We start from the raw sequence: 21422 nt of genomic DNA, 5'->3' as shown, positions 1-21422 counted from the left end.
GTTCTCCAAAAGTTAGCACATCTGTTATAAAATATACTTATATAAAAAACCCAAAAACTGGCAGTCTGAGAGCTAAATGCTAATTGTGGGCAGCATCTTAATTTATAACCATACCTGTCTAAATACATCTGCTGCAAGAAATACAAAGTTGAACTTCCATTAATTTTCCCCCGCTGCCTGGCTATTAAAAATGTATAAATATGCAGCACAAGTATCCTTCATTTTTAAGGATTTTTCAGTGCAGGAGGTAATTCATGCTAAATTTACATTGTTTTGGACTACAGAGATTAGCAAACCTGTTGTATGTAAAGTTTATTGAGGAAAATTTGTAGGTGAGGTGATGATCAAGAAACTTTCACCGATTTCATCAGATTTTCTTGATGGTGAGCAAAGAGGGTTTGCTGCTAACAGCACCGGTGGTTTGCACATAGGAGAGGTATTTTATGATTGCTTTTTCCACTGTGCCCATGGCAAAAGAGAGCTAAACCCTTTTTCCAAATGGTTCCTCTGGTCCTGAAGGATAGGACCCTCTCCCTGAGATTTTCCAAAAGCCTTTGGGAATACCGTGCCAACAGCCACTGGAATATAATGAAACTGGTGAACTCTTATTTCCTGGCTTCTCTGGAGAATAAACCTACAACTGTGTGCCTTCATGTGGATGAATTTCTCATTAATGCTTGGATTTCTGGACACACAATGATAATTCTCAATATGTAATACGTGTTTGGTAATCCCCGAGCAACACTGGTGACAAGATGAAAAGGAGCTTTGTGTTAAAGAAGGGCTGCTACATTAAATTAATCTTTTCACTTCTGGAAGAACGTTACTTTGTGTTATGTTTCTGAGGGCTAATGATCTTGGGGAAATTGACATTTTCAAGGGGAAAATTAATTAGTTTGGAGGGCATTTAAGACGTACTGCCTGAAAATGTGAAGACAGAGATTATAGTCATTTTCTAAGGACAACATACTTTCTTCTGTGGAATGAAACCAAGATGAAACCACAGAAATTAAGCTATTATTTATTTTGTAGTACAATCCAAATTCCCTTTTGCTCAGGTGCAAGAATCATTTTATCAAGAAATGATAAAGATCTTAGGTTGCCTATCAGGGTTTCATATCTGAATTATTTTCCCTGTACAGACTTGTTTTCAGTGGTGCTACACGAATCCTCACACATTTTAAATAAGGAAATTGCCTTTTCTTTCTAATTCCAGACAACAGTAGCAGTGATAACTTAAATTAAAATAAATCAAAGCAACGGCAGTGATGGAGACCAAGTGAAAAAAATAAAATGTCAATGAATCCAGAGCTGCCACCTCAACATCTCCACTTTCCTGGCAGATTGCATTGTGAAATTCTGAAATACCCGTGGCAAAGGCTGAATTGCAGCAATGGAAGTTTCCAAAGCCTTAAAATGAACAGCGAGAGCTTTATGGGTTTATTATTAAACTGGAACAGAGTGGTTATAGAATCACTGAATCAACCCCCAAAGAAACGTGGAGCGCTCCATCACGGAGTTTCATTTCAGAGGGCACCACATTTTATATCTGTCATTTATGCGGGTCATTTGAAATGATAAACTCTGACTTCTGAAATCACTCCCCTCCTTCAAAAAGAGAGATTGTTTTAATTTTGAGCAATTGCCTCGCTCCCCAAACCACAGCCTAAAACCCCAAGGAGGTCACTGAAAGAGTGATTTTTATTTTTTTTTTTCCCCTGGTCTATCATGTTTAGGTGAAAAATATCTGAACAATTTAGCCAGCAAATAATGACACAGAACTCTAATGGCAACTCGGTGACGGATGCAGTGCCCTAATTTAGGGTGGCTTGAGAAGCAGCAAGGAGCACACATAAATCATAGAACTGAACCCTTGCAGCTTTCATTAATTATACTACTCTAGTCTAAGAATATTTCACAAGAATCAGGTGTTGCCACCGCTGAAACAGAGTTTAGGAAAGTAGAGAACGAGAACAAAATTAATGTCAACATCTCTAAACCATGACAAGGTTATTTCAGGGAGTCGAAACACATTATTCTGGTTGCCCAGTGAAGGCCAAAAAAGGCAACTAATGAGGGAAAATGGGGTATTTTTATCTTGGGAAAAAAAAAAAAGACATTTTTCTTTTCTTAATGAGGAATAAATTTTAAGTCATGGTGATTCATAGTTGCTATCAGGTGACTACCTGTATCCTACAGTGAGACTGGAGGCCAAAAGAGAGTTGAGAAGGAGTTTTACCACTTGGGAAAACAAATGGCAGCTCCTGACTGGATCTGGAACTGGGACATGAAGATTTAAAACACTTTTTACCTGTTTTACCAGTAACTGAAAAGAATTCTGCAACTTAGAAGTCCACCAGCACACGGGCCATTTTTCTATTTTACATCAACATTGGTGCAGACTGTTATCTTTGCTAAAAATGATGTGGCCAGGACTCTATTGCTTATCACATTCTCTTTCTCCTTCCCCGGGGTAAGTGCACAGCAATGGTTTCTGATTAATAGCAAGGAGCTGCTCCTCAGTACTGTGGAGTTCTCAGACTTGCTGAGCACAGTACATTTTATTTCATTTCAGCTGAAAGTGAAAGATGAGCCATCATAAAGTGCTTGGGATTTTCCTTTAAATCACTGAACATCAGTGTTTCAGCACAGGGTGTAAGTGGCACACCAATGCTCACTCCTGGTCTTAGATAAAATAATCATAAATAATGGAGCAGAAGCAGTCAACTTGATGTTTATCTGGATTTCCCATGTCGAACAGCTGACCCTAATGTTGCTGGCAGTCCCCCATCTTCATGCATGGGCAGAATTTGTATTTATAATATTACTGAGAACAGATTATCTGCATCTTCAATTTTCTGTTCGTGCCTGAATGCAATTCACTTATTCCAGCATGGCTTAAGGAGTTGATGGGTGGGAACAGAAACAGGATTGCACAGCAAAATGAAACAGACGAGCTCTGCTTCCCTGAAGAGCACCATGGCCACATTAAAAAGTCCATTGACTGCTCTCATGGCAAGGAAAACAAACCTATTTCCCCTAATTACAAAGGAAACGTCAAGCCTGGATTATTCCCAATGGATTTTTCTGTTACGGAGCAGAATAATGCAGAGCCCCCAGGCAGGTGCGAAGGAAAGTCCTTTACTGCAAAAACCAGGCCTTTTTAAGCAGTTAGGCCATCATCAGCTGCATTCCGTTTAAGGATAACAAATATAATTTAACCAAGCGCCATAAACCGCAATGTGACCACGTCATGGTTATATAACTTATTTTCCTACCTCCGATTCAGCCAAGTCACTTTCCCATAGTCCTTTTCTACTTAGCCAAAGCAACAGGCCTGAGCCATGATTTCAACAAGGCCCTTATATCAAGCCCTTATTTTGTAAAGTTTTTACCAATAAGCAACGTTTTTCCGCTCACTCACCTTCCCATAGTCCTTTTCTACTTTGCTGAAGTAACAGGCCTGAGCCATGATTTTACAGGGGTAACAAGGCCCTTATTTAGTAAGGTTTTACCAATAAGCAATACTTTTTTTTGCTTAGTCACTTTCCCACAGTTCCCTTTGATGTCTTAAACTTTAGCCTTCGTATTTTCAGATTCTGTGCTGCCTAGGGATGCAGTTCTGAGCCTCATATTAAGTGTCAGTCAGCTCTCTTCACAGAGCAGGGAGACAAAACAAATCCTTTTTCTGCTGAGGACCGAGGACAACTTTCAGCCCAACAGCATAAACAACAGTGGGCTGAAGAGGGAACACAAGAAGGATGGGACCTCACAACCTGAGGCTGTAATTGGACAGTTAAACCCCAATGTGTAAATGGACCAAAACTCATAAAAATGTAAGACTTTGTGGCTGGTCAGCCATTTTGTGACCATTTTGGGTCCACCTTGGGTGTAGCCCTGGCCAGGCTCTTGTCCTGCCCAAGGTGGATCCTGGAGGCCTTTCAATAAATACCTACTTTATTCTCTAGCTCTGTCCAATCTCTGTTTCAGGTCAGCCTTCCCAAGGCATCACCTTCTATTTTGCTGAAGTAACAGGCCTGAGCCACGATTTTACAGTGGTGTCACAGCCCTTACTTCGTCAGGTTTTACCAATACGCAACATTTTTCTGCTATTCTTAGAGCTCCTCCACACCAAAGGGGATTTTGTGGAACTTACTGCCTTGGGCCAGCGTCAGCCCCTCCTCGGTGGCCGCCTTCCCGCAGCCCTTGGCCGTGCAGGCTTTGATGTAGAACTTGTACTTGGTGCTGGGGCTGAGCCCCGCCAGGCGCCAGCTCTGCGCCGAGTGGTTGGCGACGCTCACGTCCCTCACGGGGCCCACCTCGTGTGTCTCGTTGACTGCAAAGGAAAAACACCTCCGTCAGTGGTGCATTAAGCTTGAGCTTCCATGTATTTCATGTTCTGTGGTGCCCAGGGGTGCAGCTCTGAGCTCACAGTCAGTGTCACTCAGCTCCGCACACAGCAGGGACACAAAACAAATCCTTCTCCTGCTGCACACCAAGGACAACTTTCAGCCCCAAAAGCACAAACAAGGGTGGGCTGGAGGGAGGAACGAGAAGGATGGGAGCTCACAACCTGCAGCTGGAATTGGACAATTAAACCCCAAGATGCAAATGGACCAAAACTTATCAAAGTGTGAGACCTGGTGACCGTTTGTCCATTTTGTGACCATTTTGTGTCCACCTTGGGTGCAGCCCTGGCCAGGCTCTTGTCCTGCCCAAGGTGGATCCTAAAGGCCTTTCAATAAATCTCTACTTTACTCTTCAGTTCTCTCCAGTCCCTGTTTCAGCCTTCCCAAGGAATCATCAAAGCCATGGAAATGTGTCCTGAGCACCCCCAGGAGGGAGCACTGGGCAGGGAGAGGGGAGGAGGAAGGCTGGGAGAGTTTATGTGCCCCTCCTGCCGGTGTTAAATGGGATTTGCGTCCTCCCTGTCCATCTCCCAACAGCTATCACTGCTCTTGAAAAGCTTTGTGACTGCACATACGCACAGCCTGAGTGGGAGGTAAGAATGGCTGCCTCCTAGATCATTAAATATCTATGAATTGCTCCTTGCTTTGCTTCCAAACGTCTGCAAACTTTTACCGGCAACTTAGAGGGTGTGGTTGGTGTGATGTGAGCTGCGCTGGCTCCTCAGAGCTGGCAGCTGAAGGAAGGGTTGTGAGAAAATGGAGAGAGGATCTTATAAATATACAGAAATATCTGAAGGGAGGTGTCAGAGGATGGACCAGGCTGGACTTGGTGATGCCCAGGAAGTTCCACCTGGACATGAGGATGAACTTCCCTGTGCAGTGACTGAGCACTGGAACGGACACCAGAGAGGGTGTGGAGTTTCCCCTCCCTGGGGATATTCCAGAGCCATCTGGACACACTCCTATGCTATGGGATGAGTGAGATAACTCTGTGGTCCCTTCCAAACTGAACCAGTCTGGGATTCTGTAGACAGATCCACTCTCTGCCCATAACCAGCAAAACCAAAGGGAAAATCCAGACCCCAGCCTGTTGGCAAAGGCATCTGAGCACTTCCACCATCAGTAGAGAGAGGTGTAAAGTGCATGGGTGATTTTTTTTTTTTTTTATAAATAGGGCACAGACTCGTCCTTTTCCACCCTCAAAGAACATAAAAATAGATTGAATTATCACCACACCACAGAACTGGTGTTGTGGCAGTCTGGGCTAAGTACTGGGTCTTGCCTGAGGTTGTTTCTGTTTCCCATTTCTTCCTTAGGCAAGAAAGGAAGAAATCCCCTGGAATTTGGTTGTTTTCAGTGTGACTACTCAACACCATGACTCAGGTGGTTCTTTGCGTTTCTGCTGAGGCACCTTAAGGGGGAGAAGCTCCCAGACATAATGATTTACATTAATGTGGCTTCCTAGAGTGCTCTCATCACAATTCACTTTGTATTAAATGAGTTTCACTCCAGTAAAATGCACCTGCAATTTATGGGTCTTTTAAACCACTACATTGGGTGCAATTTGCCAATATGAAATAATTGAATCAGCCCATAAATGTGGGACAGGAAATGGCAGCAATGGGAGCTTCCACGGGAAAAAAAAAGTGCGTGGAAAACTCTCAGCTCTGGGAGCTGAGTGCAGCCTGCCCTCTGGCAGCCTCTGTGCACATCACACCTGGGAGTTTTCCTTAACTAATCCTGCTTCAATTCTGAACTCAAAGCAAAGCAGGCACATACTTATCTGGTACTGCAGAATGTAGCCAGTGAGGTGGCCATTGGCTTTCTTGGGAAGTCCCCAGGACAGAGTGACTGAGTCCTTGTCAAAGTTCAGGATCCTGAGAAAACGTGGTTGCTCAGGGACTGGAAGACACAGGGATGAGCTTTCAGAGGAGAGCGAACAGGTCTGTCCCCACAAATTCTTGTTAAATGAGGATATCATTTAGCTCAACACCCACAGCTCCCCTTTCAAGTGAAGTTTTACCACGAATAATGGAGTTTTTACTATCACCTTAAATAAGGGAATCAACTCAGCTTATCCCAAGGACAAATTCAATTTATATCCCTCCATCCCATCTTTTCCTCTTGTCTTACCTCCTTCTGGAGTTTCAAACACCACGGGGGAGCTCTCAGGGCCATCTCCTCTGGAGTTGAAAGCCAAAACTGTCAAGCGGAATTCACTGAAGGGCTCCAGGCCAGGAATCATGCCAGAGTTCCTGTCTCCCACAAAGGTCAGGAAGTGTTTCTCTGGGTGATGCCTCTTTCCATCCAGCATGCTTTTTGTTTTCCACCAGCTGACCTGCGAGGAGATTGGGATTTCTATAACAGATTATACTGTGTGGGGATGAGCACAGTCATGATCTCTCTCACCTTCCCAGAAATGAGAGAATGCAATGCAGGACTCATTTAATAATTTATCCAACTATATACAAATATTTGTAGAGAAATGTGTAACCTTGTAGCCTCTTAAGTGCCCACGAACTCTGTCCCTTGGTATCCCAAACCAGAAGACTTTGACCAGGGTGCTGTTCACAACCTCCACCGACACGCCCGAAGGAGCAGCATCTGGAACTGTAAAAACAGAAGTCCCAGGTGTTAAAAGCACTTCCAAGATTCACACTGTTCACAGCTCCAGGGCTTGGCTTTCCAGCTCCAGCTGTGCCACTTCATGCAGTCTCACTGCAGGCAAGCAAAAAGCCATTCCACCTGCATCCAGTGGGTGGAATGGGCCAATAAACATGATTTTCCTGTATTTTTCTGCTGAGGGTTGGGATACATGTGCACCGGGACACATGAATTTCTACAGCAGTATTTATGATTTCCTGTTTCAAGCAATGCTTACAGCAGTGAGAAGAATAAAAAAAAATGATTAACACGGCACTCAAGAAGGCAATCATAAAGGGTTTTTTTATAATCAATTTCATTTTACAACTAAGCTCATTAAACAGTAGGATTTTAATCACTGCATAACACAGAGAGCTATTACAGGGCCTGAAAAAAAGGAGGCCTTGATCCATCGACAACTGAATTGAGAGGAAGATTTTCCACTGGTAGATGTAAAATTGGACTCATCACATAGAGACAAAGAAAATAAACAGGCTGTGGGGTTTATTTCTTCTTGTTCTCGCTATTCACCACCTCCTCTGCACCACCAGACCTTCCTGTTCACACCTCTGGGTGGGCAGGGGGGGGACGACCACCACCAAGTACCTTTCCAGCACTGAAACTACACCTGGGAGCCATGGAAAACCATGGGGCTGGAAAAGATTCCTCATGGACTCATGGACAGAGTAACACCAACACACGTGGCATTGTCTGTAAATTCACTCAAACACCCAGTGCCTGCGGGTTTGTCCCCAGTTGTTGGAGTATTTAACTTCTGACAGCGTTAAACTGTCGGGTCAAGCCTCAGAGAACCCACTGATTTTTTTTTTTCCCCACCAAGTACAACACGACTGCTACACTTCAGAGACTTCTCATGGACTGTGGCCTTCAAACAAGTACCCAGACCCAGCCAACAACTGAGATTAATGAGAGGCCAAGTGACCTTTCCAATAAAAAAAACCCTCTCACACTCCAGCAGGCTGGTACCCAGGCACCCAGCAACGGGTCATGTCCATGCCTCATGGAGCCCATCAGGCTGGGCACTGGCATTCCAGCAGCTCTGGGCTGCCTAATCCATCACTCCCCACCCCAGCCTTCTGCAGCACAAGAAACTCTCCACAGCATTCTAAAGGGTGGCTGTAGACAGCTGGGGGTTGGCCTCTTTCTCCAGGCAGCAACTGACAGAACGAGAGGACACAGCCTCAGGCTGCACCAAGGGGAATATAGGTTGGATATCAGGAAGAAGTTTTTCACGGAAAGAGTGATTAAATACTGGAATGGTCTGCCCGGGGAGGTGGCGGAGTCACCATCCCTGGATGTGTATAAACAAAGACTGGATGTGACACTCAGTGCCAGGGTTTAGTTGAAGTGTTAGGGCCGGGTTGGACTCGATGATCTTGGAGGTCTCTTCCAACCTACACATTCTGTGATTCTGTGATTCTGTGAAACCCCCATTTTCCCAGGCAAGTTCCTGCCACTCACCGTCCTCTCCCGAGTATCCAATGGTGATGTTGGGTTCCGGGCCAGATCCTAAATTATTCACAGCCTGGACTTTGATCTCGTAGGGCACGAAGGTGGGCACGTTCCTCACGCTCAGGGAGTGCTTCTTCACCAGCTCCTCGTTCCAGTCCGTCTCCACACCCCGCTGCCTCCAGCTGACTCTGTACTCCAGCCCTGGCCCGTTTCTCTCCACGGGCTTCAGGGGCTGGGGAAAAGTTAAAAGAGATCTTGTCTGCCTTTGTTGTAATCACAGAACAGCAGCTGAGGGGAGGGGGGATTGACCCTTTTTTACACCACAACGACACAGACTTTGAGATTCAGAAGGCTGAAAATGTCGCTTTCATTTTTGGGATGTGTCTCCCTTTTACACTATTTTACACAGACCAATTTGATTGGTGAAACAAAGACAAACCTCTTCAATCACATTGGTCAGACCAGAGGGACATCGAGAAGAAGTCCCTCCCCGGAAAAGGAATGAATAACAAAGTCACAGTTACAAAAACACTTCTCTTTTTTTTCAAGAAAATTCCCTGGGAAAACAATTTCCAAAAACCAAAACACTTCAGCCATGGAACCAGGGCTACAGGGGATAATTTCGGATTTTGTGTTATAACACGGGGAGAGAAAAGGGACAAAACTCCAAGCTTTGACTTTTTGCTGTCATTGTAATTTGAAGATGATTGGAACAACAACACCATTACTTCAAGAGAAAGGAGGGTGAAAGGCTTGGATTAAAATCCAGATTAATTGCCAGCAGCCGTATTTCTGCCTCCTACACACGTCAGGTTTTGTTTTGCCACAGGTTTTCCTGTGTGAGGTAAAACCACATGCCTTCACAACTCAATTGCACACTTTGGCATAAGGCTGTGTGTGCCTTTTAGCAGAGATAAAATTTGCATTTTATCTCAGAATTTTATGTAGCACAGCAAGTTGGATCATTAAAATTTAGATTTGTTCTAACCGCACACCAAATGTTTGAAATTACGCCTGGACATTTAATGTGCAACTTGCTGGGCCACTCTGCTTTTACCAATCAGCTGGAGAATTCATCCCAGCTGGGTTTCCAGCTAATTAACATGAATTTATAAAATATTAGGAGATGTGTAGCAATAGCTTGTCGTGAGACATCCTCAAGTTGAGTTTATTTCTCTGAAAATGCACTACTTTAATTAAGAAAGTTAAACAGTCACCTACCCAAGAGCTAGACACTGGAACAGCTGTGGGTGTTTCTCACCATATAGGCTGCTTTTAATAATATTTAAATACAGGCAAATATGAAATATGTAAGAGCTGGTTTGTATCCAAAAAGTCTGACAGGAAATAGCATCAAATACCAGTAGAAAGATATTCCCCTTTGATGCTCCTCGTGCACAGGGGGACCTAAATCTGGGGGATCTGCAAAAATTCCTGATCTGCTCTGGTGTGAGGACCTTTGGGGTGCCTGTGGCAAAGGAACTGGGAGATTGGGCAGCTTTCTCACAGGCACCACCTCCATGGCAGAGATCCCAGGGAATGGGATTTGCAAGAGAAGCTGGAGGAGTAAAAAATCTCTCCTAAAAAAAAAAAAAAAGATTTCTCATATAGAGATAAATTGCAGCACTGTTTGACTCCTATTTTGATCTCCCTTAAAGCTGCAAATCCTTGGCTGAAAATCCCAGTCACTAGAGCTCAGCTGGTCTCTTAATCCAAAATAGGCAGATTAGCATCATTCTGCAGCCTTTGTCTGTCAGAAATAGCATGTGCAGTGCCCAGCAGTTCCTCTGAAAAGCTCACAGGAGGTGCCATAAATAAATGAATATCCTGTTTAACAACATTTTAATGATTCAACAAGATTGAACCAAGCCTTTCCATCCCATTCTCTCCTTCCAGGCTCAGCTTTCACCTCCACTTTTGCCCTGTCTGAGCAGTGATTATCAAGTTCCTGGTGCTCAAAGATGTGTTTGCCACCCCAGTATTTCCCAGCAAATATACTGGGTACTAAAACTCTGCGTTTCACTGGTTCATTAAAGTTGGAAAACACCTCCAAGATCAAATCCCACCTTTTCTGAGAGGCAGGATTATCTCCCCTGACCCTGGGCTAAAAAATTCCATTCAAATCCAAACCCATGGATCTTTAGGGCCACCTCCCTTTGGGTGCAATCATACCCCAAACCATGACTTCCCACTGGGGAAACGTTTGTTTTTCTATGCTGGGAGCAGCAGATTGAAGAGTAAATCTCATGCAAACTGTGTGTAATTCCAGCCTCAACAAAAACCCGCTTCCTTCCACAGCTCTGGATGTTTGTACTAAATGAAGGAACACGTAACTCAACTGCTGGCATAGAAGCTCGAGGCTTAAAACCCAGGAAATTTGAAGTCTGGAAACCGTCCTCAAGACTTTTACATAATTCCTTTGATGCACATCACAGGCTTTGGAGGTTTATCCACATTCCTTTAGTTCTTGGTGTAAAAATTCAAGCTCAGGTTCTCTTGGGCAAGGGATGTGTGGTGTTTTTAAACTTCCAGGCTGGAAGGGCAGAAGCCATGAGCCAGCCATCCCCTCCCTGGGGCTGGCTGGTAATTTTAATTGCAGAGTAGGATAAAATCACAATTATTTGAAGCTGTTTCTTGCACACAAGAAGCAGAGAAGGACAAATTTTGGTGAATTCTCACTGTGCTTTACAGGAATTTTGTATTTTTTTTTAATATCCTGTGAAGTCAGACATAAAAACCGGTCTTTTGAAACAAAAATGGTACTGGGGTTAAAAATCCAGAATACATTTAAGTCAAATTCACCTTTCAGAAGAATAAAGGATCGTTCCTGTAGGATTTGCTAATCTTGCCTTACCTCCCATTTCATCACCATTTCATTGGGTTCAGAAGCTTCAACTCGGATGTTCTCTGGGTTTTTATCTGGAGCTGAAACCACACAAGTGACAAGGTTAGTTTGCAACGTCCCATTTATTTGCATTTAGCATTTAAATGCCAAAAGGGATTGGAAATTCCCCTATTAGTGACACACACTTAAACCAAAAACGTTCATGAGTTGAATTACTTGAATTACAAAGCTGATGGGACACAAACACGTCGTTTATGCAGTTTGGATTCCGAAGTGCCCCTGTTGGAGGGGGCCACCAGCTAAAATGGAACTGTGACTTTTGGATTTGAAAGCACCAGATGTGGGGGGATTATGAGGAAGAGATTTTTTTCTCCCTGTGGGGATAGCAAACAGAAGGTGCATCATTAGAGGTACACACACAGTTGGAAAGCTGAAGAAGGACCTGAAATTGGTGTAAATGGGGGAAAAAAGAGAGAAAATGCCAAGGAATGCAAATGCTGTGCTGAACAGTTGGCCTCTGAAATGACTTTCGCAAGGAGACGTTTTCTGCCCCAGTGAATGCTCTGTAAATGGAGATTTTTGACAAGCTTAGCGCTCCTGAAAGGCTCCCTGCAAACCCAGCCCTCCTCCAGGAACTGTTTGTCCATGGAGGTCTGCAAAGGGTGGAAAATCAGCTGAGTGAGGTGCTGGAGGTGTAGGAAAACCCAGCAGTGTGGACTCCTCCCTTTGGCATCCTCGGGAATTTTATGCAGCTCAGCACGTTGGGTCATTAAAATTTAGATTTGTTCTAACTGCACTTCAAATGCTCAAAACAACGGCTGGACATTTGATGTGCAACTGCTGGGCTGCTCTTTTTTTACCAATCCCTGAAGATTTCCTCCCAGCAGGGTTCCCATCTCGTTAATATCTAAAATATCAGAATGTGCCTTGTCACGAGACATCCTCCACCTGATTTTACCTCTGTGAAAATTCACTGCTTTGGTTAATAAAGTCAATTCAAATGGTCACCTGTCCTCACCAAAATTACTGAGGGTTATTCCAGCCCCCTGAACCACCTCGGGGTAATTCCCACCACAAGACCTACTTTTAATAATCCCTGAGGCTGCCATGTGCAGTGCAAGCGACTGTGATGTTTTCACGCCCTCTGGAGCACAGGAGGGCACAGAAATTCCAAAAAACACCCTGAAAATACCAATATTTAGGAAAGCAGAGGCAGGTTTACCAGCTGGGGGGGTGGCATAGCGCAGGGAGGGTTTGCTGGGCTGGCTCCTGCCCACGGCGTTCACGGACACCACTCGGAACTGGTAATTCAGGTACGGGGCCAGGGACAGCAGGGCTGTGGTGTCATTCCCTGGCACTCTGCTGAGCTCCTGCCACCTCCCCGGCTCCCAGTGGTTCTCTTCAAACTCTATGATTGACTCTGGGCAAGAAAAAAGACAAAAAACAAAGGAAAAAAGATAAAAAAGTACAACTTAGTGTGAACAACACGGGTGGAAATAAGCTTAAAATAAACTGTCATAGTTGAAGTGATTAAATTGGGCCATCAGCAGGGTCTGTGTCCTGGACAACCACAATTCTGACCAGCCCTGAAAAATCCTGCTGAAAACCCCTTCCTACCATTAACAGGGCTGTTATGGCTGGCTCCGGCTTTCCAGGAGAGTCGAACGCTCCGGTTTTGGTTCTCCGAGAGCTGGAGGTCTTCTGGTGGGTCAGGAACATCTGAGAAATGAAGGACAAGTGTCAGGAGCACAGCAAGATATTTGTGTTTGAGGGTTGGAACAGCACAGTCAGAGAAGATGGTGGTGAAAAACCTCCTGATTTCAAGATGGACAGACTGTGGAAAGTGGGAATTGCTTGAAAAGACAGCAATTCTTCTGTTGCTGATTTTTCCCTCAAAAACACAAAATCCTTCTCGAATTCATCTCTCTCTATTCTCATTACTGTGTTGCAGCAACAGGTTTTTCCTTCCAGATCAGCCCCAAGATCTGTTCAGTCATTGAAGGGTATTGACACTGCCCTGGGCAGGACGTTGTGCCAACATTGCTTGGATTTACCCTGGGACAAACTGGGAGAAGGTGACTCAGCTCTGGCAGTTGTTGAACTTGGCTTGGAGGGTGTGAGTGAAAGGAGAACATTCATTATCCCAGCCATGGGATCTACATTACCAGGGAATTGGGAAATTCACTACCTGCCAGCTCAACTAATGCCGTCCCAACAAAACTTTTGACTGACAATGTCATTTCTTACAGAAAAACCAGTGACTTCCACCACCACGACTGTCTTTATCACTGTGGAAAAAAATTCACTGTGTTTGTACTGATTTTTCGATTTTTTTTTTTATCTCAGGATACATCAAGAAGTTAAAAGTTTATATTTGGATTTTTTTTTTCTTTTCTCTGCATTTCTTTCCCTATTTCTCTTGCACCTGGGGAAAAAAAGAGGAAAGCACAATTTAATCTACAGCCATGTTGCTGCTCTATCCTTGGAGCCCAGCTGGTTAAAATTCAATATTTTAATTTAAAGATGGTGATGGTGCATCTTAAATATTCTCACCCCTTTACTTGTTCATTAAACACACAACAAATACTTAGAATTATTCTAATTTAATATTTACTTTACTCTTAGTTGCCCCTAATCTGATGTCTCCATTTAGTTCTTCAGCCAGCCCACAAGTCCTTGATTGCAAAAAACCTGAATTTTTCACTTGGAAAATAACTGATGTTGTTAATTCACCAAGACCTTTCTTGTATACAATAAACAAGGCAAAAGAGCGCAAAACTGTTTTCCTTCTTTTAAAAAGGAATAAAGTGCTTTATGAAATTTTCATAAGTGAAGTAACGAATAGCCGACAAACATTTTGAATTATACAGCACTGAAGGACACAGCACCATAAATAATGTGCACAGCATCTTCCTAATTTACTATTTACTGAAAAATATCACTCCTTTAAAGTGGGAAAACATCTTGAAGGGCAGATTGACTTATTTCTTGCTGCAATCACTGCCAGCAATAAATAAAAACGTAAAATGAAGCAAAAATAAGTGCGATTAAAATGATGCAAAGCTGTCAGAGAATCATAAAACCACAGAATGGTTTGGGTGGGAAGGAACCTTAAAGATTATCTAATTCCAGCCCCCTGCCATGGGCAGGGACACCTTCACCTAGGCCAGGCTGGCCAAAATTGCGACCACAAAGCAGAATTTTGGCTGCTGGCCTTGGGTGCAACGGGTGCACAGCACTCCAAAAATTCATCCTCTAAATTTCACGTGGTCCTTCAGGTGGGGATGCAGGTGGTTGTGAGGATGATCTCACAAGGCCAAGCTTCACACCCAGGGGGCCAAGGCTCTCCTCTGCTCTTGGCCCCTGGACAATCATTCATGCTCAGGTTCTCAGATAAAATTAGTTCCTTTTCGGTGCTTAATTCGCACTGATCTTCTGAGGAGCTGCACATCCAAATACTGGCCTGATGGTCTTCAAAAAATAGTCCAATTCTTTCCTCAGTGAAGTGAAGGACTGGCCAAAGACTTCAAAGCAGCAGCAGAACCATCCTTAGTACGCTCTCACACCTTCCAACCCGGGCAACTCCTGCAGCCACTGAACTGAGGCAAAAATGCTGCCTCATCTGACTGTACCAGAAATGAAAATAAATCGAGTTTGTGTCAGCATCGCCCTTCCTGCAGATAAGGGAAGGCACAGCCGAGCTTAAGGAGTGAGAGGCTCTGTGAAATTGGGTTATTGAGGCTCTGTGAAAAGAAGCAAAAGTGCTGCAGTGGCAATTCCTGCTTCCACAGCAGGGAAAATCGACCTTACCCAGAACGATGAGCTGCGCCTCGGCCTCGGCGGCATCCAGGGCAGTGCTGGCCAGGCACGTGTAAACTCCCTGATCCTCCAGGAGCACGCTGGATATGAACAGGGTATCCCTGTCCAGAATTATCCTGCAGGGCAAAAAATAATAATAAAAAAAAAATGGGTAATAAGGATGAGAAAAATCTGTAAGATGAGCATGGCACACAGACGTTGCTCTCCAAAAAACTGTTTGTAAGAGAACTTGGCACAGGACTTTTTCATTAAATAGCTGCACTCCAGGCCTGGTACATTAAAATGGAATTGTGGCTCTGCTCCACACTGTGCTGAGGGCTGTTATTTGTATTTTGTGGCAATTTAGCCTCCGTTGGTGGAGGCTGGCCTGTCAATCCTGCTCTGAAAAGAACCACACTGAGATGTGCTGGATGAGTGTCTGGGACATGGAATTTTGGCACGTCATTAATGAGACAAATATATGGGGTTTATGATGGAAATTTTGAAAGATTGAGGGAAACTGAGCATGCCCAGGGCACTTGTGTCACGTCCAGAGCACCAGGGAAGCTGCCAAGAATCCAAGGCCATGGGCTCTGTGGCAGACATGGAATTTCCATGGCAGCTCCTCACCATCCTACCAGGGCTCAGAAGGATTTTCAGCCTCTCCAGTATTTAGGAAACCATCTCTTTCCCGTGCTAATTAATGAAGACATCTGATTGCTGCCTGCATGATCCCTCTGTGTAATAAAGGCTGAGCTCCAGCCCCTTGAGGTCAATGCAAACCCAAAAATAGGGCAAAATTCAGCCTGGACCTGCAAATCCTAAACTCATTTGTAGGAAAAATTCATGGCAGAGTCCCTGAAACCTGTCTGCCATCACTTCAACATTGCAAAGACTTTGTTTTGGCCAAATAAGTACAAACTGCAAGAAAACACTGTTTCCACTGAAGTAGAGAAACAACCTGCATCAGGGTCAGGGATGTGTTTTTGGGTTGGGCCAACACTTACATTACACAGAGAAATATATTTATGTACATATTAATACATAACTTTATATTCTGCTATGATGGTAGCAGAGTTAATAAACCCAGACCCATTTGGCTCAAAACTCACATTGCTGCATTTATATTTAGATATACATAGATATAAAATGTATAAAATAATGTATAAAATGCAGATCTATTCACGCGTCACGTGAAGAATTCTTTGCAGACACGAATTTGCATTTCAAGCTATTAAGGCTCATGTTTAATGGAACTGCAGCTCCAGCACCACACCAGGTTCTCCAGCTGAGATCAAGAACAGCCTTGGTCCTTCCCCACTCACCTGCCACCTTCCGTGCTGTTGACTGGCAGCTCATCCCCATCCTTCCTCCAGGATAATTTAAAGCTGTGTTTCAAGTGGGAATCGTACTCAGCCTGGCATTTCAATAAAATGGAATGTGATTTCAGCACTCGGGGGTTCTTCGGAGTAACAACAAGTTTGGTAGCATCTGATTGATCACAGAAAAACACTTTGATTAGGTGAGAGAGGGTCTATTACATCAAATTTTCACCAAGCACTTCATCTACACAAATCAACCTCAGGAGCAACAATCATGTCTTTTATTTTTTTGTTATATACACAAACATTTCAAGTGAAGGATGGTGGGTTTGAAAGAGATATTTGCCAGGAATTCTTTTTTTTTTTTTTTTTAATCTTGAAACATTTTTTTAATCTTCAAACGTTTTTTTTTATCTTGAAACAATTTTTAGTTCACTCCAAACCAACGAGCTGCAGAAAAAAAAAATCTCCACAAAAAAAATCCACAAAAAAAAAAAGTTACAGGTGAAAATCCTTGTTAGCAGCCTGTCATGAAATGGATGATAAAAAAAAAAAAAAGGATTGAATATAATTTTTATGTCTAATTGCCATTTGAAGTAAGCTTTGGCAATGATCCAAGAAAAATTACAAGCTTATTAAAGTCAAGTGTGAAAAAATTATTGCAATCAAGTTTGTTCTTTTAATTGACTGTAATCTTAATGCAGAAACAGATGAATAAGTAAGAAGAAAGTGCTTAGCTGAATTTATTTCTGCAGTGAAATGTTGCTCTGTGAGAATTTCATTGTACATTTTCATGTTTATTATCACTGTAAAATTCCCAAAGCCGAGGGAGTGGGTGGGAATGGGAAACAAAGAGTGGGCTTTTTCCTCAGGTTTGTCACAGCAAACCTACATCAGAGAGCTTTGCTAATTTGGTATTTAGGTAATTAAGTATTATTTTTTTATTGGCAAGCCTTAAAAATCCTGGGTAAGTTTTTAGAAAACCCACTAAGTGCCCAACAGGAGCTGCCCACTGCCATCACACCCTCTAGGGAAAATCCCTCCTGCCAACCAAGCACACAAATCCCTCAAAGCAGAGCTGCAGTGCAAGGGATGCATCTAAAATTCATAAGTAAACACAAGAGGATTTTTTTATGCTCTGTTAAAAAATATTTATCAACCAACAGGCAAAAACCCAGCACAAAATCCTTCAGCCAGCAGAACCTTGCAACGTGCTTGGTGTCCCCTGCAGGAGTTAATCTGGTTTGGGATGCGCCTTCTGATCAACAGATGGGAAGGAGTTTTAGGGAAGGGAATCCCACAGCTGAGGGAGAAGCAAGAACACATCTGGATCAAGAAGGAGCCCACCAAGCCCAGGAGCACAGGGAGAGCTCCCCAGGGTCAGCCAAGAGCCTGCCCTGAGTGTAACAGGGCAGTGACAAAAAGGAGGGAAAAATCCTTTCAAGATAAAGTGTAGATGCCAAATTTTGGTGGCTTGTGCAGCTTCTGCAAGCATCCAGAAGAAAATGAGCACTGTGTGTGAGCATGGAGAAATCCAGCTGAAAAGTTCGGACTATTTTAAAGGCAACATATATATGAGACCTGTGACAATTTCAGGTCATAATATCCAGAGAATTCCTAAAGTCACAGAATAAATCTATGCCCTGGACTGAATATTTACCACTTCCTGAAAAATGACAGACAGAAAATCCCGGCAGCTGTGAAAGTTTTTGTTCTGTTCTCACCCCTTATATCCAGATTAGCAGTGACTGCTCTTTTCCCCACAGAATTTGAAGCCCAGCAGACGTAGGACCCTGAATCCTCCTTCTTGGTGTCCCTGATCTCCAGGGTGCCGTTCTTGTTCAGCTCATAACGAAATGTTGAAAGGGGCTCTATGCTCTCATCCTTGGTCCTAAAGATGATAAAAGCAGGCCTGGGTTACTGCAGGGAAGTGTTAGTTCATGGTTAAGGGTTATTGCAGGGGAATTCTGGGACTCGGCTTTGCCCCTGAGCAACTAAAGTCAGGATTAGTGAGGCACTTGAACCACGTGCAGAAAATCATAAAGGGACTTAAGAGTCCTGCGCAGCAAACCCAAAGGGACAGAGTCTAAAAGGTTCTCTAAATTACTGGCTTTAATCTACAGCTGCCACCTGCAATGTTATTGCACCTGTCACCAGCTGTGACAATCCTGTGATTTCCAACCCTATGGAATCACGTCCAGGCAAATGTGTTCTGTAAGTCACTGCCTTCCCACCTCAATAATGTGCCCAAACTTGAAGAGTTGCCAGCATTAAACTGATGAAGCTACAGCAGGATTTGGCTATAAACAGCATGGTTTGGATTAATGTATAGCCTGGCATGTGTCTCAAACAGCAATTGGGGACTTCCAGGAACTGTTCTTTTCCAAACCTGTTCTTCAGAATTCGTAAAAGCGCATTTAAACACAGAAAACTTACATTACATAGAGTTTCGTTGCAGATTTCTATTCTTAACTCCACAGAAATAATAACTAGCAGACTTTTCAAACTTGGGGAAGCCTGCAGGAACTCGTTTCACGTGACAAAGACCCAATTCCCAGTTATCTTACCATTTGACATCTGCTGCAGGTGAGGCGAAGATGTCACAGTGCAGGAAGGCGCTGTAACCCACGACCGTGGCGTAGTTCTCCCCGTCCGGGGTCAGTATCAGGGGGGCAATGTCTGCAGGAGAGAATTCATTTCATGCATTTCAGAACCAGGAATATAAATATTGGTCCTGTATCCTCCCCTTTTCCAGCATGGGGGAGAGGCTGAGGTGTTTAATGGCAATTTCACAGCTGTTTGGAAGAGCTGCACCGAGGAGCTGAGCTCTCAGAAGCTTCACTGGCAGACATAACAGGGGTTTACTGCTGGACATGGCAGAAATTGAAACATCCAGGAGAGAAAACAGACCCACTTCTGCTGCCTCCAGAGATTTTTTTTATTATTATTAAATAAATTCCCCTCACTCCCTTCCTTCAAAGAACAGACTGAGCATCACAACTGAAATCAAAGATTAAAAATACACTTAGTAATTCAAAACCAGCATTATGTCCCAATTCAGTCCCCAGTGGTTTCACTGTGCTTGAATTCAAGTTTTTGAGCCCGACCACAACCGCGTTTTAAAAACATATCAAAGCTCAGGAGTGCCTGTGCTAAGCACATTACACTGCCCACGATAAAACCAGTTGCATAAATTTGGACAATATTCCTTAAAATCTGGGGCCAGTCCAAAGGAGCCATGAGGTGGTGACAAGCCCCAGGCTGCTCTGAGGATTCAGCCTTGGGCTGCTGATACACCCCTGTGTGAGGCCACAGTGTTTTCAGCCCCACGAAGGTGTTATCAGGCTCTGAGGGTTGCCAACAGCCTTTCTGAAAAATTGGCTTCTGAAAAATTAGCGAGATGGCATGATCAGAGGTGTTTGGAAAAGCAAAAAGGTTTTAATTAAAGTGAAAATAACAAACTATACAGAACAAAAGAGTAAAAAGCCGTGTGAGGTGCAGGGAGGTTCCTTGCACCTGCTAAGACACCCTGAAAATGCTCTGAGAGACTCCGTGGTCTCTCTTAGGTATTCAGTGATCTAGGAGGGGTTTTTGGCTTGCTGCCCTACAGAAAATAACCGCATTCCTTGAGGAACAGCTCCAGGATCCAACAGGTGCCTTTGTCCTGGCACTGGGCCAGTCAGAGGCACATGGAAGTTTCTGGCTCTTTCCCTTGTAAGTGAAGCAAAGAACGAAACCCAAATCCTTTCGTAACATGGGCCCAGCTGCTGGGGTGTGGGGGTGCACTGCAAGGGGCTGCTGGCTGCGATCCCCGTGAGGGGACAGCCCGGGGGACTCACTGAGCACGTTGACGTTGGCGCTGGCCAGGATGGTGCCGTGCTTGTTGGTGGCCTCGCACTGGAACACGGCGCTGTCCTGCAGCTGCAGGTTGGTCAGGCTGATCTCCCTGGTGGAGATTCTCCCTCGGAAGGTCCTGCCTGGAAAAACACCAGATTGTGTCAGGAGCTGGAGGAACACCGTGACAGGGGAGCTCCCAGGCTCTCCTCGCTGCTTGGAAGCCCAAGGAAGGAACATCTTGAAGATCCAACCAAGACCTTGCCCGACTGCTGGTGACTTCCAGGGCTCTGCATTTGCCAGCAGCGCTGTGGCCTGAGAGAAGTGGTCCAGAGCACTGAATTCCAGTAAATTCCCACAGAGACTCTTTAAAATGATAATAATAATGCTGCTACACCAGTGCTCCCCAGCCATTTGGGCCTACTCACAAGCACAAAGGTGGCCTCGAGCTGCCCCAGGTCCCCAAAAGATGGGAGAGTGACAGGTGAGGCAGAGGCAGCACCTCAAAGGTGCAGCACCGTTGCTCCACGTGGGTGATGTTCACCACTACCGTCTCCAAAAAAACCGATTTAAATATTCGTTTATTTAAGTAAATAAACCATTCACATCCGAAGAGGTGCCAAACCGGCCATCACTCAGCTCTTTAGGATTCAAACTGGGTGATAGAGAGGCACATCCCACCTGGACAGGGCCTGGAGGAGCCCCCTGGCCCCTGCACCTACCATCGATGGGCATCCCGTTGAGCTTCCACTGGATGCTGGGCTCGGGGTTCCCGATGGCCTCGCACAGCAGCACCAGGTTTGTCCCCACGCTGTAAACGCCACCTTCGGGCTTCTTCAGCCACTGGGGAGGCTCTGGGAAAACAGACAGAACAAGGATCAGCTGATGCCTTTTGGGGCTCCCTAAAAACAGAGGCCAGACAGAATTAGGGGAAGAAAAAGCAGTTCTATTTATTGAAGGGCCTTCAGGTGCATTTAGGGCAGACAAAGCCCCTCAGGGGAAAAACCCAAAAATGGACCCCAGGTCACGGGTTTTCACACTTTTATCAGTTTGGTCCATTTGCATTTTGGGGGTTCATCTTCCAATTACAGCTTCAGC

The 21422-nt window shown here is 44.4% G+C and overlaps 1 protein-coding gene across 3 annotated transcripts in view; it reads right to left on the bottom strand.

The window, feature by feature from the left end:
• The window catches only part of CHL1 (cell adhesion molecule L1 like), a 135825-nt gene that overhangs the window by 10701 nt on the left and 103702 nt on the right, over positions 1–21422 (bottom strand). For all 3 annotated transcript variants that reach the window (XM_066195711.1, XM_066195712.1, XM_066195713.1), the window contains 14 exons: positions 21047–21178; positions 20330–20467; positions 19058–19169; positions 18215–18381; positions 16494–16659; positions 15181–15305; positions 12988–13089; positions 12593–12790; positions 11380–11450; positions 8535–8757; positions 6904–7019; positions 6543–6747; positions 6189–6311; positions 4157–4336 (listed from right to left, as the gene is read on the bottom strand). In XM_066195711.1, coding sequence (XP_066051808.1) covers positions 4157–4336; positions 6189–6311; positions 6543–6747; positions 6904–7019; positions 8535–8757; positions 11380–11450; positions 12593–12790; positions 12988–13089; positions 15181–15305; positions 16494–16659; positions 18215–18381; positions 19058–19169; positions 20330–20467; positions 21047–21178 — 2058 coding nt within the window. The remainder of the gene's footprint in view (positions 1–4156; positions 4337–6188; positions 6312–6542; positions 6748–6903; positions 7020–8534; positions 8758–11379; positions 11451–12592; positions 12791–12987; positions 13090–15180; positions 15306–16493; positions 16660–18214; positions 18382–19057; positions 19170–20329; positions 20468–21046; positions 21179–21422) is intronic.

Source organism: Chamaea fasciata, unplaced genomic scaffold (assembly GCF_029207755.1).
Source record: "Chamaea fasciata isolate MVZ Bird 193981 ecotype frontalis unplaced genomic scaffold, bChaFas1.0.hap1 SCAF_13, whole genome shotgun sequence".
Classification (NCBI taxonomy): Eukaryota; Metazoa; Chordata; class Aves; order Passeriformes; family Sylviidae; genus Chamaea; species Chamaea fasciata.
The sequence above is the reverse complement of the archived record's forward strand: the minus strand, read 5'-3'. Positions and strand labels throughout refer to the sequence as shown.